Here is a 16,843-nt window from a genome sequence, read left to right on the forward strand (position 1 = left end):
AATGAGCACACGTTGTATCCCGTACATGTCCCTTCCCGTGCCCACACACAAACTGCTGTGCCAAGGCCTGTTTATGGATGTCTTTGCTTGTGCTTTCTGCAAGGCAGGGAGTGCCCTGCTCTTGGCATGTGGAAAGACTACAGCTGCAAGAACAACCTGACAAATGGATGGAGGGAGATCAGTAATGATCATGGTGTTCCCACAATATTTCCCCACCTAGTTCAGTCCAGCCAGCATTGCTAGTAAGCTGTGTTGTGGCCCTACACTGCTCTCTGTTGTAATATCCCAGCGTAGAGCAGAGACTGCTCCGAGTACTGGAGGCTGTTAGCTTCAGAGGGAGGACTTTTTGCAGTTGATCCTGTGCCTAAATGAGGGGGATCTAATGGTTGAGCTGATCTCTGAGGGGTTGGCCCGTGCACTGAGTCCCTGCCTTGGCTCTGTTTCAGGCTCATCTGCCCTTCGCTGTGGTCGGCAGCACGGAGGAGGTGAAAGTTGGGAACAAGCTGGTGAGAGCTCGGCAGTACCCATGGGGAGTGGTGCAAGGTAAGGTGCTGTGAGCTGGGCACCCCCTGCACCCTCCCTTGTGTGGGCACGTGCTGGCACCCTCTCCAGCTCTGCCTGCGTGTGCACGAAGGTGCCCTGTGCTAAACGGTGCAGAAATGTTCTGTGCAGCCTTTTGTGGGTTGGCCAACCTTCCCTTTGAATTCCTGTTCCTACTAGCAGGTAGTGATGGTCAGCGGGAATCCCTGCATCCAAGGGGCTGTGCTGTGCCCTGTGCGGGATGGCAGGGAGAGGTCCTTGTGAGGAGAGTTGCTGGAGTTAAGCTCGATGTACATTTGTGCTCCCCAGCAGTGTGTGCAGTTTGCTGACTTCCCCCTTTGCTTCCATCAGTTGAGAATGAAAGTCACTGCGACTTTGTGAAACTGCGGGAAATGCTGATTCGAGTCAACATGGAGGATCTTCGGGAGCAGACTCACACCCGCCACTATGAGCTGTACAGGAGGTGCAAACTGGAAGAGATGGGCTTCAAGGACACAGATCCAGACAGCCAGCCCTTCAGGTGAGTGGCCTTCGTGTCTAACATCGATTTGGAGTAACGGTTTGGTACTGACACCCCCCCAAAAAATGGGAGGTTTGCAGCTGGTATCCACAATGTTGGGCTGGAAGATACTAGCACTGGGTTTGAACTTTGCAGCTGAGTTAGACCTTCCCTTTCTGCCTGTTTGTCTTTAAGCAATGCGGACAGGCGTGCGTTTCCCCATCCCTAACTCATTGGTGTCCAAAGAATCTGGATCTCGTTTGCTTTCTTCCCCAGCCTCCAAGAAACATACGAGACCAAAAGGAAAGAGTTCTTGGGCGAGCTCCAGAAGAAAGAGGAAGAAATGAGACAAATGTTTGTTAACAAAGTCAAGGAGACGGAGGCAGAGCTGAAGGAGAAGGAGAGGGAGGTGGGTGTGCCAAAAACCTGTGAGAGGAGCCCAAAATACAGCCAGCATAGGATCTGGGTCTGGGCAACATAAGAATCCTGGAAAGCACATGCAGCTCTCGAGCAGACCTCACCAGCCAAAGCGCACACACACACCTTCCCCCACTCAGAGAAGGGGATGCAGGGTAATGTTTTCAAAACAGCATCACACTGGCTTAGGTGTCTCAGAAACAAGTCTTTCCCATCCTGTGCAGTGTGTAGGAGACTTGGCTGCTGCTTGCTGAGTGAAGGACAATGTGGGACGTTTTGGGGAGCATCCATGTCAGGTAGACTTTACCTCTGGACAGCAGAGTAAAGGGGACAGCTGGGCTGGAGTCCCTCGAGTCATTGGTGTGAGGCCCCAGGCAGCTGCTGTGACAAAGGAGAAAATAAATGGACCATCCTCAAAATCAGTGGGGAACAAAAGAGCCCACAATGTCCACAGCCCCCTTGCAGGGCTGCAGGCTGAGCTGAGACCCTTGGTGCGCTTACCCAGGGCTCATGCTTTCTCCTGCTTTGATACGTCGCATCAGGTAGAGCTGAATTTATTGTCTTTGCTGCTTTTGGTGAAGAGGCTGTGACTGCCCAGAGGCCAGCTCTGCCGAAGGGCTTGCACAGCGCGGGGGTGCCGGCTGCCGTGCCCTGCCACGGGTCGCTCTGGGCAGGGCGTGGGGATTTGTGTGGGAGGTGCGAGTGGGGCTGTTGGGGAGGGGAGCAGGGGGAGCGCAAGCTGGTCGTGCTGAATGTGATGCTCAGAGGGTCTGTCTCCTACCAGCTGCATGAGAAATTTGAGCACTTAAAAAGGATACACCAGGAAGAGAAAAGGAAGGTGGAGGAGAAGAGGAGGGAGCTGGAGGAAGAGATGAATGCCTTCAACAGGCGGAAAGTAGCGGTGGAAACCTTGCAGTCCCAATCCTTGCAGGCTACCTCACAGCAGCCACTGAAGAAGGACAAAGACAAGAAAAAGTAAGTGACTGAGCTAGAGCCTTTCTCCTCTGCCACTGGGAAGCTGGGTGTCTGCTCCGGTGCTTTAACGTGTGATCAGTTGTTTAGCAAATGGAAAAGGGGACTTTGGAATCCTAATTCCTACCCTTCTGACTCCGCACTCAAAGCAGAGGAGAGATGGGGCCCTCCCATGCCCGGGCACTGCCCTGGGGAGGCCCTGGTGACAACAGGTGGGGGGATTTGCCATCTGGGGCCTTTCTCTAATGGCCAGGTGTCCTGTGGGGTTTGCCCTTCCTCTGTGACAGCCAGCTGAAGCGACCCTGCGAGCTGTCTGCTCCTGGAGACGGACCAGAAGGTGACTGGAAGTGAGCTGCATCTCCTCCCCAGCAGAGAGGAGTGGGGACAGTCCTGACACGGTTGTAACATCCTACAGATGTGGTCCCCTGTCGTGCACTACTTCACTGTGATCCGTAGGCTTGGGGCCCTCTTTGGGACCGCACTTATTTTATTTTTGGAGGCAAAGCTGTAAAGAAAGGAAACAGCGGCTTAGAGTGAGAAGATGCCTTGGGAATTCCTTAGGGTTCTGTGTGAGATAGGGCTCCAGGGCACGGTTCTTCTGCTTAGGAGAAAGCTCTTTTCCCCTAAAGGCAGAATTCCTGTCTTTGCTTGCTGCAAGTTATTTGATGTTTCTGAAGCCAGCAAGTGTGGAGCGAGGGCATGTAAATAATGCCCTTTCAGCTGCCTGGTTGTGTAATGGAAGAGCAGGAGTGGGGCAGACGGGTTTAAAAAGAAGAGGGGGAGGGGGTGAACCTGCTTTTGGTCAAGCCACTCTTCAAGGAGCACTGGCTAAGGAGCAAAGCAAGAAGCACCATCATGCAAGCTGGTAACTCTGTTACTCTGTCATTTTTTGTTACTTCCCCTTGCGTGAAGGAGCTTGAGGGTCAGAACTGCATTCTGTCAGATCCGGAACAGGCGGGTGGCAGTGCTTTCTGAGCCTTTTAATGGTGAAAAGAAAGACAGACCATCATGAGCAGCAACACCCGAGTTTGCTCTTGACAGCACAGCGTTCAGCTTCACGTTGCTGATGAGATCTTGTGCTCTGTCACCTCACTGCTGTGAACTGCAGCACTAGAGGAGCTCGTTCTACGTACTGACATGCTAGTAATTTGTTTCTTCCCGTGGAAGATGGCAGTGTGTGTTATTGAACTTATTTCCTTGGAATGTGAATGTGTTGCTGTTTAAAACAAACCCAAAGCACACTCTTCTGCAGACCTCTGGGCATATCCCACCTCACCCACAGAGTCCAAAATGGTCTGTAAAACATTTTGCTGAAAATAGGGTTTAATCCTGATAAACTCGCACATGAATTAGGGGCTGAATGTTGGGGCAGCCTGGGGCCCAGGGCTGCTTTGGGGAAGGTGAGCACGCCGAGCTGCACGCTGTTAACTTGCGTGAGCGATGCCAGTCACCGGGATGCTCCGGCGGTGACGTTCTGTGTGTGCTGGCCACGCAGAAACTGCAGCTTCCCTCTGCTCCGTCTGTCCCCAGCAGAAACAGCTTTTCTGTGCTTTGCTGGTTTTAGCCCACCTGCTAAAGTCCGGACACCCTTCCTCTGCTGGGTGGTGCCTGGGAACCGGCCGTGGTCAGAAGTGGGGTCAGGAGAGGGCAGCTCAGGCAGCGTGTGAAGGACCAAGGGGCACCTCTGTGCAGTGGGGACACCCCCTGGTGCTGGGGCTGGGGGCTCTCTTCAGCTCCAGAGCACAGCTAGGGGAGGTGCGCTGTCATCAGGAATAAAATTAATAAATTAGGGAGAGGAAGTGGTTTTGGGGTTGGTATTTTGTTGGTTGGGTTAGGTTTTTTGTGATTTTTGTTGTTGTTGTTGCAAGCCTGTGAGCTAGTTCAAAATGTGGTATTTGGAGGTTTCTGTTCAAGCAGGATAACCAACTTTTTTTAAAAAAAAAAAAAAACTCAAAGGAAGGTGCCTCCCCTTGGCCTTGCCAGTGACCTGTCTTCCCAGACCCCTTTTCATCTGGGAGGCATCGGAAGGAGCTGGGGGCTTTGTGAAACCTGCGTGTCAGAGAGCACAGCCCTCGCCCGTCCCGCTGCCGCGTCCCAGGCAGCCTGTTCCGTGTTACCCCACAGACCACACAGGCATTAAGAGGATCTGCGTATTCCCAATCAATCAGCGGGAATGTCTTTCCCAGCTTTCTTACCAGGATCTTTCAGCCAAACCGGATGGGAAGGCAGCTGGGATCTGGGCGCTGGTGGCAGGCAGTGTCCTCCCGGGCACCGGTGGCAGAGCGCAGGGTTCAGGCTGTGCCTGCGGCTTCAGTGACCGAGGAGCCAGCGCTGTACGGAGCCGAGTGCGGTGTTAGCTAGGGGTTTGCTCCCTGCTTGCCTGGGGGCACGTGCCCACCTGGGGCGGTGTGAGGAATGGGATGGAGGGGGTGCGAAGGGGCATCGCTGCCGAGAGAGCCCCACGCCCCCCCAGGGGACGGGGCTGCGAGGAGTACCCTGGGCGTACAGCCAAGGTGCTGCGACCTCGTGGGAGCTGGGAATATATTGTGAGCTCTGGAAGGGGGTGTTGTTTCTACTTCCAGTTGTGAGGAGAGCCGGTTGAACCTTTTATCATCTCCTGTTTCAACACAGTGGGTTTAGCAGCTTTAGTAAGGGATGGAGGTGGAAGAATTGCAGGTGTTGAGGGGAGACCCGGGTGGCTGCACGGAGGTTCCCTTCGGCACTTGCAGCAGCTGAGCAGGTTGTGCTCTGGTGGGGCTCAGCGTGCGGGGGGCGGCCCTTGTCTGCGAGCAGTGTTTGCCCTTCTCTTCCTTTTTTCTTTTTAACATATTTAGCTACATCTTGCTTTCATTTAATTTTCGTAATTTAATTCATGCTTTTTTTTATGTTTTGTTTCTTTCAGTTAATCACATACAGACTTTCAGGCCAAGAGTGGACTTGGTGCTTTCATGTGTTAAGTTGCTTGAGTTTCCCACCCTGTGACCCTTCTCATAACATTGTGTGAGTGGACCAAAGTGAAAGAGAAAATGAGCATCTTCGGTGGTTGCAGTGTAACGACTCGCTGTTATCTGTACAGAATTTATCAGGAGGTGTTGAGGAAGTAACCTTTACCATGTACATTTTGTTAAACAAAGTCAACTAATCCCTAAACTAAGATGTTTTGTTCTAAACCCAGTGATTGAGAGCTGTGTATAAAGTGACCGTAACTGTTTGTCTGAACTCATCTTACCCACCAGCTAAATAATTGCGTTCTAGGTTTTATTATTATTATTTTTTAATTGGCTAAGGCGACTGCTTGAGGCTCATCTACCTTCCCCTGTACATGCACAGATGTAAGGAGTGGTCTGAAGAATGCTGAAATGTTTGTTTTTCTAACAAACTTCTCAAATAAGTTTTTAGAATGGGTAGAAAACCACAATGCTTAGACTTTCTGCTCTGGGAATCTTAGAGTAACCCTCATTCCTGTAATTATATATTTTAATCCTGAATTACTCTAAACACATTCTACATCATTTATAATATTTTTTTATAAATATATAAGAGAGGAGAGAGAGAGAAAGAATTGTTAACAAAATTAATGGGACAATGTTTTGAATTTTCTTTACTGCTAAAGTAGAACATTTATATAGAAAGATTTTTCGTAAGAGTTTGTTGTATAATGTGGAACTACAGGATTTGTGTAGCTTTTCAGTTGTCATTTACCAATGTATTTTACTGTTGTGGAAAAATTATTTAAGTGGTCATATTTACTGCTACTCTTTAACCTTAAGTTTACCATGTGCCTAATAAGGAGAATCCCCTGATCTTGAGCTATGCACCGTATTTATGCTGATAGGCTCTATTCCCCTTGGAAAGTGCTTTCTTTAACACTTTGCATGCCTAGAGATAACATCCTTGTTATCCTGGGCAACTGAGCTTAGAGGAATAATTAGGATCAATATTATTATTTTCCACTCAAACCATTTTGTGATAAGGCGGGGCAGTGACTGAATAGGGACTCACTAGCTGTGTTGTCATGGAAAAACAGTTGGACCCAATTCCATCCATCCATCAGATAACAGGCTAAAAGAGAGCAAATATTTTATATTAACTCCCATGTAGTGTCTTTAGAGTTTTTAAGAACACTGGCTGGCTAAGTGTTAGTTGTGAGTGTGTGCATTTTTATTTAGTTATTAACATTACAAGATTTTTCTGATAGTTTAAAGACAAGAAGGATGTCAGCAGATTCCTTCTTTGACTTGCGGATGGAGGTGCACGGCCTCGTGCCTGAGCCGTGCAGGTCTCTGTGAGGGCAGTGCTGTGCTGGAGGGTGAGATGAGGTTCTTCAACTTGCATATCCCGTTAAAGCAGCTTTTTCTTTGTTTTTCATCCTAAACACGTGCTCAGGTGTTAAACTGTTTTCATATGCACATTGGCCTTTTCTATAGATATACTGAAAATCATGTCAGTGTTACTTGATGCTTGTAAGAAGGAACCTCCCGAGGATCTCGCGGGTGCCTTTCAGAACAGGCTGCTCCTCAGAGAGTAGAAATTGCGCGCTTGTTAGGAGTCTGCTGAAAGCTGAACATCTAATTTTCAAGGCTGTGCCTCCAGGTTAGATGTATTTTAAAGAGTAACTGGCAAATGTTAGGAGGGTTAATGTGTTTTTCTCAGAGAAACGTACCAGGAACCCAGCCTATTGTTACATGCAAGTAGACAATTCCAGCTTGCCACTGCCTACAGCCCAATCGTGTCACACACGTTAGGGGCAGGATTTTGACTTTAGCTAATGAGAGAACCTCTGGCGCACTAATTGCGTGAGTCAGCAGCCCAGTTGAGTTCGTTGTGTTGCTTCTCAAAGTGAATGCTATGTGGGCTGGGATAAAACAGTAACTGATGACAGAGAGTGTGCGAGCAGCTGCCTTGCCATCGCTTTTCCACTCGATAGCTTTCTCCTGATCTCACGCTGCAGCCAGCAAGATCTATGCAAATGATTTCTATCTGTCCTGGCTCATCAGAGATCAATTCTTTTTTCCTAGAATAACAGGTAATTAAAAATAATGATGATAACAATGAAAGAGTAAAAACCTTCAAATCCATGGGCATTGTGAAGAAATTTCCAGCTTCTTCTCATGAAGACATTCAGAATGTATGTAACAATATTTTAATGATGATTATTATATTACATTGACTTTATGTTGTGATGGACATACCTTTACCTTGTAGTTATTTTTTAGAGCCCTTGATACCATAATCTGCCCAATGGGACTCAGTGTTTTGTTGGGGTTTTTTCCTCTAGTACTTGATTTTTCCTTTTGGCTGAGAAAGGATTTAAGTATATGGTATATAGAGTAGTTCTATATCTTATTTTTATTTAACAAGTTACAAATACGTGGTGATGCTAATCTCACTCCAGTTCGAAGACTTACTTTTTGTAGGCTAGAAGAAGTGAAAGAAAAACCCTTCAGAAATGACTGAAACTGTTCAGTTACACATCTTTCAGCTGTTTTTTGTATTTATCTGTAAAAGGTTGGTATTAATGGGGAAAAAACTGTCCATTTTTTTATCATTTAAACACTTACCATCATGTATGTTGTCTGCTTTCTAATTTAAAATGTGTTTTGCGGGGCTCTAAGCCATGTAGGCTTCCCGTCTGGCTGGGTGCCATCGGGTGGTGGACTTGGAGCACGTGGAGGCACCTGGGGGACGAGCCCGGGGGGTAGCAGCCTCTCGGACGTGCTGCATCTGTTCGCTTTGTCATTCCAAATGTGTTGAGTTTTGGGGTTTTGGTTTTGGGTTGTTTTTTTTTTACTTTTGTTTCTTTCCACTCACTTTGTACTTCTTTTCTTTTATTAAATCTCACATGTATTTTGAGTTTTTGTGGTGTCGTTTATTTAGCGGTGGATTTCCTGTGTTATCTAGCGGATCTCTGTTGAAAATGATAACATATAACGACTGAAACCTTACCAGTCCCAGGATGTCTTATGACTATTGGGAACATTCAAAAATAAAATTAGCTAATTAATTAACAATTAGGTAATCATACAGTATGCAGGAAAGCACCTAATCTGTAATCTGGGGAGAAATTCTAAGATATTAATTCAAATGCTGTCCCTGTTGGGGCAAAAGTAGCCTCCAGGCTTGTTGGCACATCTCCCCTGTGGGATCTGGTGACTGAGCGGGTAGATGTACTGGCAGTTTCACTGATGTAACGGTGCCCAAAGAGGTGATTTAAGGGTAGGGTGAAAAGGGAGCAGAGGTGGAGGGTTTCTTAATGGTGCTTCCAAGGCTGTATGACTTTTCTGGAGAAGCACATCACGCACTTAGGCCAGGGCCATAAAAAGAGCACAGCTTTAGTTTGGAGGGTTCTTTTTGTCAGAGGGAGCTGCTGCTGAAGCTTTACCTGAAGGCCTGTGCTGGTGTCTGTTCTGTGGGCCATTTCTACCTATGAAGTTTTATATTCAGATAGTTTAGGGTCTCTGGGTTTTATTTGGTCTGGTGCTGAGATCAACGCTGCACCTGAAACAAAACCAACAAGTGGAGTCTTGCAGATGCACAATGTTGGCTGAAGTGGTGCTTCTGATGGGAGCCCCAGTTTCAAGAACAAATCCAAGTGGGTGACCCTGGCTGCTTCTGAAATCTTTTTAGCAACATGCAGGTGGACGGTGCTGTTGCTGCAGGAGTTGGCTTGTGTGCGAGACGTCTGCTTTCTGCGCTTAATATGCAGCTTGCTTAAAAGGCAGAGGGCAGTTCTGGTCATCCTGTGTGCTGCCTGTGTGCATCCCGTGTTTTTACGAGGTCAGGATGGTTTCCCCAGCTGCGGTACCGTGCTGTACAGACACCATACAACCACTCACAGAGACGTGACCAGAAGCGTGGTTGGAGCTGGTAGCGATCACTGACAAAGTGCAGGGGGAAGTCTGAGGCTGCACTGGGTTAGAGTTGTCACTTGAGCCGGTTCAATTTTTGAAGGATAAGCCCGAGCGGGGACTTAGCAGTTGATACCAGGTGGTTTGTATGAGGTGTTTTACAACCTTTTCCACCCCAACACTTTTTAAAGCCAAATCGAAAAGAGAAAGTCATTCAGGTACATAAGAATTAACTGGGAAACTGAGGTGGTAGAGAAGCTGGCTGTTTTAAAGACGGGCCGCCTGGTGATTCAGGGTGATGTACATTGGCAAGTATTTTTCCACAGGAGCAATGTTAAGATCGTTCATTAATATCTGTGCAAAGCTCCTAGAGATGCTCACGGGAGCGTGCGAGATGTGGCGTGTTGCTACAGAAGCCGTCGGGCAGTGCTGTCGGGACTGACAGTGTTTTGCAGGGCCAGAGCTGACGCCGGTGGCCGAGGCCCTGGGACGTGTTGATGTTTCCATTCGGGAGATGACCCAAACCAGCCTTAGCTCCCTGGGCGGCTCGGTGGGGAGAGCTGCGCAGCTGTGAGGGATGTGACCTGGGAGGTGAGGCAGGGGCGGCGTGAAGCCGCTGGCTCTGCGGGCTGGGAGAGCTGGCTGGGGCTGCCTGCGCTGGCCCGCGGCGCCTCTCCCCATCCCGGCTCTCCGTAGCATGTGGCTTCTCAGATGTTCCCTCTCGGCAGTCTTTCCTCATTAAAACTTTAAATCAATCCTCTGACTACCAGTTCCAAACAAGACCGTGGTGGCCGGAGAGCTGCTCCCAGTTGCGATGGTTTGAAGGGAGATGTCTGTGCCCAGCCCTGCGCGCTGCCAGGCGGCAAATGTTAATTTGTACTTTGACCTTTCATGCTGTCTTTACTTAATGTAAATAACTGAAACTTAAATACTGATTCTCTTTTGTTCTTTCTGTAGCTTTTTTAGTCTTCCCAGCGCGTGCTCCATAACATCAGGAAGATATGTTAATTAGAAGATTTATTAAGGCAAAAACATCTCATGCAGAAGAAATTAATTGGTGCTTTCACCTTTAAGCTTGCAATATATTGCACAGAAGAGATTACATAGCAAGGACTAAGATAAGATACACCATCTCTTTTGATCGGGAAAAGTTTGCTTGATCAGGTTTCTTGATAAAGTTGAAAGATACTTGCCAAAAGATAAACCACTAATTAAGGCTGCTGCATGGCTTGCACTAAAACCAAAATGCAAATCTCCGGGCGAGAGCCGGTAGAAAGCATTTAACGCTGACTGAACTGCAGAGACAGGGACAGAGCTGGGTTAGTGTGAGAGGAGCTTTCAGCTTGCTGCTTGAGCTGCCGCCGTACTGGGGTTTCTGTGGGTCCTCGCCTGGGTCTGGGCTTGGGGTGTAACTGTCGAGCCTCCTCATGTCCCTAACCTTTCAGCTGGATTCTCACATCTCTCAGCAATAGCTCTTCCGTGTAGCGCTTTTTTTTTTCTTTTTTTTTTTTTTTCTGTAGACTTACAGGTTTTATAACCCAAATCCCCCAACCTTCATTTGTTTAGTTTACCTGGGGCTGCACACGTCTGCCTCGGAGCTTAACCCCTTCCCCGGAGCTCCCTGCCCACCTCCCCACCTGCTGCCTCCGGACCGGTACCCCTGCCCCATCCTACTGGGGGTGTGGGTGAGGAGGGAACCATTTTAAAGGACAACTAAATGTTATATGTTAATGGTTTAAAGCTGGAGACTTGGGGTTCCTGGTTGTGAGTTCTGTGTTTGTAACAGACTGACTTCCCCTTAGGCAAATACTTGCTTTTTTAAAAAAAAAAAAGGAAAAAAAAGAGTATGATGTCTGTGCCCCAGTCTAATGTCACACAGGAACGAGGAGAGGCCCCAGTTTATCTTCATTTTAAAACAACCTTGTAAATGAATCTCAGGAATGACCTGCTTGTACCAAAGTTGGGTTTAATAAAAACGAAACTGACTTGTTTAACAAACATCTTTTAAAAACATGTTTTGTACCTTAGTTATAGTCACTGGAACAACTAAGTGCTGTGCCCAAATTCACAACCCTTACTGTTTATTCCACTTCCCCTCTGTTAACCCTGTTACCCTGCATATCTGTGTTCAAAGGGTGATGTCCCTTGCGCACCCCCGTACGCCTGGGGACGGCTGCCCTGTCTCCAGGCTGCTGCTTGCCCTGGAGCTGTGGCGCTGGGGGTGTCGGACCAGCCAAAAACCCAGTCCTTGGTAGGAGGTTTGGGGCAGCTTGCAGTCTGTACCCTTCCTTGTGCTGGGCGGTGTGACCAGAGTGGGACACGATCTGGCTGTGAGCAGCAGGAGGTGACGGAAGCCTGGCGAGGCTCCCATTGAGCAGGCTGGTGTGGAGATGAGCGGACAGTGCAAGCGGTGCTGCGTGCCGCAGGCACTGCGCTCCTGACCCCAGGGTGGGCTGTACCTGACAGTCACTGACACCTCTGGATGCCCTTGGTATAAATTAGACCTTGGAAATAAATTTCAGCATGTAACAGGTATGTGGCCTGAAAATAACCAAACAGGGCACACGAGGAAGTTCTGGAGACTCCTGCCGCTTGTGGGCAGCAGGAACTAAACCCCGTGACAAGCCTGTTCGTCCCTTCCTGTGCCCGGTGCCGCAGGGACAAGGTGCCACGTGCTTCAGTGGAAGTGGGACCAGGCGGGAAGCAGCCAGCGTCTGGCCAGGCTGGGGCTCGGGAGCTGTGCGTTCAAGGCTGGAAGTCTGCTCGGGATGGCTCTGTCTGTCTTCATGTCTGTCGCATCCCACACCAAGCAGGAGGAAAGCTGAAGCAGTGTGTGACCATCAGGCTGAGCTGAGCAATGAAACGCCCTTTGCTGCTGCTTTGATGACTGTTTTAAACTCACCTGCATTTTCTTTTGAGGTAAACTGATCCAATTTCTCTGGCAAAGCTTTAATCCAGTTTGGAGCTGTTGTGAAGTTTAGAGTCCCATCTGGATAGGTGAATTGGGAATAAAGGGGTCTTTTCCTCTCTAAGTTGCTGAGAAGATTTGGTTCAGTTCTGTTTGCCACGACGATAGTTTGGTCACCAGTGGGATTCAAGTTGCACGCCTTGCTGAGGAAGAACGAGAGGACGCTGCTGAGACCTGCCAGGAGTTAATGCATCACTTGATCTAAGTGCACTTTTCTGCATTCTTAAAGAATTGAACTGTAAGTACTGTTCAAATTGAATTTAAAATACTAAAGTCAATTAGCAAAAACCCCAAAACCTGCATAGAGGCAACCCCACAAATGAGATATAGAGGCTTTATATGTGTCTGAAGGCACTTGGTATCGGTGATGCCTCAAGGTATCCTGCTACGCGCTCCAGAAGGTCTTTCCGTGATCCCGGTGCTGGTTGCTGTTAATTGCTTCTGCGTGTTTCTTTGCTGTATCAGCAGATTTTGTCAGAAACCTGTAATATGGTAAAACAACTATTGTATTATTCTTTCCTCTGCTGTTTTCTTGTATCTTGATTAATTCTCTGAAGTTTCTTTGTGCACTGTGTAAATGAACTCTTCTTCTAGGTCATCACATGCCCACCATAAGTAGCGATGCTGAGGCAGGTTTATTATCTGAAACACCAGTGAATGCTGATCTGCAGCAGGGCAGCTTCATCCCTACGTGTAGCGGTCCCTGGGTGACTTGCTTTAGCTGTGACATGTTTCCTTTTGGTGGTGGTTTATGAATGGGAGAGGTGGCGGCAGCTAGGGGTGGCTCTGAATTGCTTTGCTGTTTCTGGAGGTGATTTGATGATTGGTTTATGGTTTTGCACTGATTCAGAATCTGAGCATCCATGTGCAGCAGCAGTGTCTGCCAGGAAACTTCTTGAAAGATAAAAAATTCTGTGGATACTTACCATAGGGGGTTTCAGATGTAATTGTAGCTTTGTTTACAAGGTGGTGTTAGCCTCAGGCATCTGGAAATCTGTCCTGAAGTGAGGCAACAGCTGAAGGAGTCTGGGTTTGAGAGGTGTGCCTTGCTCCAGCCAAGACTCCTGCAGGGGAAGGGACCCTGCTGTTGCAGACACAAACCCACCCTCGCTTCTCTGCCGAGGGCCAGAGGCCGGGATGGGGAGCTGCGCTTGTGCCCGGAGGGCAGGAGGAAGGAACCTTCCTTACCAGGTCAAGCTGAGGCACCTGTGACAATGTTCTCTGAAGTTCTACAGGGACTAAATATTGCCCAAAACAACAACTAGCCCTGAACACATCAGGTCTGTGCTGGCTGAATCTGGCACGTCCTTCCCAGTAACTGGTGTGTAGCAAAATGGTTACAAGATCCACAGCAGTGAGTTTAGCAGCAGGTAGAATAAACTTGTGACTGCAGCATGGATGCTGTGCAGAGTTCAAACAGGCAGACGCAGAAACAAGACAGTCATCAACTCTGAAACCCAGCTGGGCAAAATGATTGTTCCCTTAGTGCTGTCAGCAGGATGTGTGGGGTCTTCATCTTGTTAGTCGTTACTTGTCCAGGCAGCGAGGGGAGCGATTAACAGCCTCAACCTCCATTCTGCAGTAAGAAGGGAATTTGCACAGCTCTCGCAATCAAAAATGCTCTCTTGTTACAAGAATGGTCCTGTTGCAACAGCGGCTTCTTCCTGTAGCTCGCAGCTCCTTCTGTAGGGCAGGAAGCTCCGTTCTTAGCAAGAACACAGAGGTAAGCGGCGCCTTTAACCCGCTGAGGCCAGGCCACAAGCGATCATTCCTTTACGGTAACTCCAGCAGTGGAATAGGTGTGCAGAAGGGACCTGTGCTGCCAGAGGGAAGCAGCAGCAGCATGTCCTGGGAGAGCAGGCAGGCTCTGGGTTTACTGTTCCCATCCCAGTATGGCATCTTGCACCCTGACTGGGAAAGCAGGACCCTGCTGGGCCTTTCAGCGTAGACTTCATCTTTTAGAATTAGCCCCCTATTAATGTACAGTCGTGAATGTTGGTCATACAGATCTGCAGAGGTTTTGAAAAGCAGGTTTGACAACGGGTTTTAATCCAGTTTATGGGCAGGAAACTCTGTAGATAGGATCAAAGCTGAGGGAAGAAACACGAGGTATGGTGGTTGTGCTGTAACGTTACAGCGTGTCATTTACTGTGTGTAGAGTTCTGCTGGCATTTCGATGGGTAACGCAGCTGGTGACAGCACTTGAGAGAGGGCGAGGGGATGGGAGAGCAGAACCAGGTATGCACCCCACCTTCCTGCAGGGACCTGGGTGGGCACCAGCTTTGGGCTGGACCCTTCAAGGGGCACACCGAGAACACACAGACCAAGCTTATATTTTATTTAATGAAAACTACAAAAGACAACTTGCCTCCTTCAAAAAGTCAGGCAGTCAAGTCACAGCTTGTGATAGAAAAGGAAGGCGCTGCACTGAGCAAAGAGCCCTACCACAAAATTAAAACCTTCCCTGTGGTACGCCGGCAGGATGGATAAGTAACATATCCCAGACGTGCTGCTGCCTGGCCCCTGGCTGCGTGGGCACCTCATAAACCTTGTCTGGCGCCGAGCCCTGCCCCTGCAGCATCCCCTGGCACAGGCTGCTGATCACAGGTTGCCGTAGCTTTCACTTGCCTCCAGAGACCTCCTTCAGTTTCATTGTTCCTTCAAGTCACATCTGCTCACGTGTCACCTGTGCTAAGTCTCTAATACTACATGTTTCTTTCTGGAACGCTGAGGCACTGCTTTCTTTGTGGTTTAAAAAGAAAAGCATGGCTTTCTCCCTGCAGATGTAGAAAGCTCGCTCTGTTCTTGGTGCCAGTTCTGGCAAATGCAATACTTTCAAAAGTGTTAACATTGCTGCTCAGGACGTCAGTCCTGCACAGTTTGATGTTCAGGAATTCCTCTCCTACAAGGTAAGATGATGAGCAAGGGGAAGAAGGCCAGAAACTTTCTTTCTGCACTGAAGAGTGCTGCTGTTACGCAGAATGTGTGTGTCTCTGCTCCTGTCTCATCCCTGTTCCCTATTTATTTATCCTGTGTCATTATGGAAGACACTTGCCTGTGCTGGTCCATACGAAACCCTTTCCTGTTCCGTGACAGGACTTGCAGGGGGGTGGTGTTATTCATCCAGTACTGTCTGGATTATACCTTCAAACTAGGGTAACAATCACCTGGAAATGCTGGCCCTGTTTAAAACAAAACCCCCCAAAACCCTAAGAAAACACTTTAAAAGAAGGTGTAAAGCTGTTTTTTAAAAAGTGCAATAGAGGTTTACACTGACCTTTGTAGTTTGTAAAACTGCTTTGCTATGGAGATTAGCAGTTAATAAAAAGGGGAGGTGGGGGGTGAGGGGGCAGGATTTATTAAAGGCATTTGTATTGCCCAGTCTGGTAAAACAGAATAAATTTTAAAAAGCCCTCAACAGCATGTGCTGGTTGATGAGGGCACAAGGCAACGGTGACTGTGGACGAGAAGTAATGTCCCACATCTCGTAGGAACTGGGGTTGGGTCTTTAATGGCTTAACCAGGAAGGAGCACAGACCTCAGACCCCAGGATTCCAGGGTAAGGCCTATAAGAAAAACTGGAGGTTTGATTTTTGGTCTTCTCACTGCTAAACCAAAAGCTTGGTTCCACCTGAGGGCGGCTCTAGAGCCCCCTTCCTCAAAAGCAGCTCCTGCTCACTCTCCCATGGGGCATGTCAGATTAGCTCTAACAAGAGAACAATGGAGTGAGTGGATGAAAGGCTTGATCTGTCACACTTCATCACAGCTATTTTAAAAATCAACACTGAGACATTCAGTTCTCTCTGGTGCACCTGTAGCCTTCTGCCAACTTGATCCCCGAGTTTTAGGATTGTGACCAAGTCTCTCCCCAGCTTTCCATATTTACTTGATGCTAAAAACTGAGGGGTGGCACACTGCTTAGGGAAGGACATAAAAACCAGGAAGATTTGTCATTTTCCTCTGAGAAACACAGCAGCACTTTAGCTCTGTTGTGTCAGCCATTCTGTTCACTGGTTCTGCAGTTGCTGCTGCCAAGGCAGTAATTCTCCACTAGTCCCTTTCAGGTGGCTGTAAGGGAGGACATGGGGAGCTGCCTTCTCCAGCCTTCAGCTGAGGGCACAAGCCACCCACGTTCACCCTCCCACCACTTGCTCCACCATCCTCACTGCACAGGTGTCTGAATCCATCGTAGCACTCATCAGTCTGCATGGTGTCATCAGGAATCTGGGCTGTAGTAGGCATGAAAGGTGCTAAAACTGGCTGGCTTTCAGTGACCTTCAACCTCACTTGATGGGAATTCTTCAGTCCAAAAGGGTCATGGCAGGGTAGCCTTGCCTTGGGATGGCCCTGGATGGCCTGACTGATGGGACAGAAAATATAAACAGCATTGGATGGCTGCAAGTGCATTAGCTCTTGATCTGCAAGCTCTTTGCAATGAATGAATTCAATGCTGTTAACCTGTAAGGAAAGACGCAGAGATTTTCTGTAAGTTCATGATAAAGTACTCTCTTCTGGCTACTGCTCCTGTAACTGGGGGGAGGGCAGGGACAGGCTGCATTGGATGCCTCAGCGCAGCATATCAGCAATGTGCACGTTGGC

At 48.4% G+C, this 16,843-nt stretch overlaps 1 protein-coding gene across 8 annotated transcripts in view; it reads left to right on the forward strand.

Moving 5' to 3' along the window:
* Positions 1-16,843, forward strand: part of SEPTIN8 (septin 8) — a 53,832-nt gene that overhangs the window by 34,880 nt on the left and 2,109 nt on the right. For 6 of the 8 annotated variants that reach the window (XM_040602768.1, XM_040602764.1, XM_040602761.1 and 3 more), the window contains 4 exons: positions 447-543; positions 892-1,060; positions 1,316-1,448; positions 2,241-2,431. In XM_040602768.1, the coding sequence (XP_040458702.1) occupies positions 447-543; positions 892-1,060; positions 1,316-1,448; positions 2,241-2,431 (590 nt within the window). Of the gene's footprint in view, positions 1-446; positions 544-891; positions 1,061-1,315; positions 1,449-2,240; positions 2,432-5,330; positions 5,603-10,233; positions 12,483-16,843 lie in introns of those variants that run through there. The other 2 variants (XM_040602766.1, XM_040602767.1) reach the window with 2 other exon arrangements.

This window comes from Falco naumanni, chromosome 8, assembly GCF_017639655.2.
Source record: "Falco naumanni isolate bFalNau1 chromosome 8, bFalNau1.pat, whole genome shotgun sequence".
NCBI lineage: Eukaryota > Metazoa > Chordata > Aves > Falconiformes > Falconidae > Falco > Falco naumanni.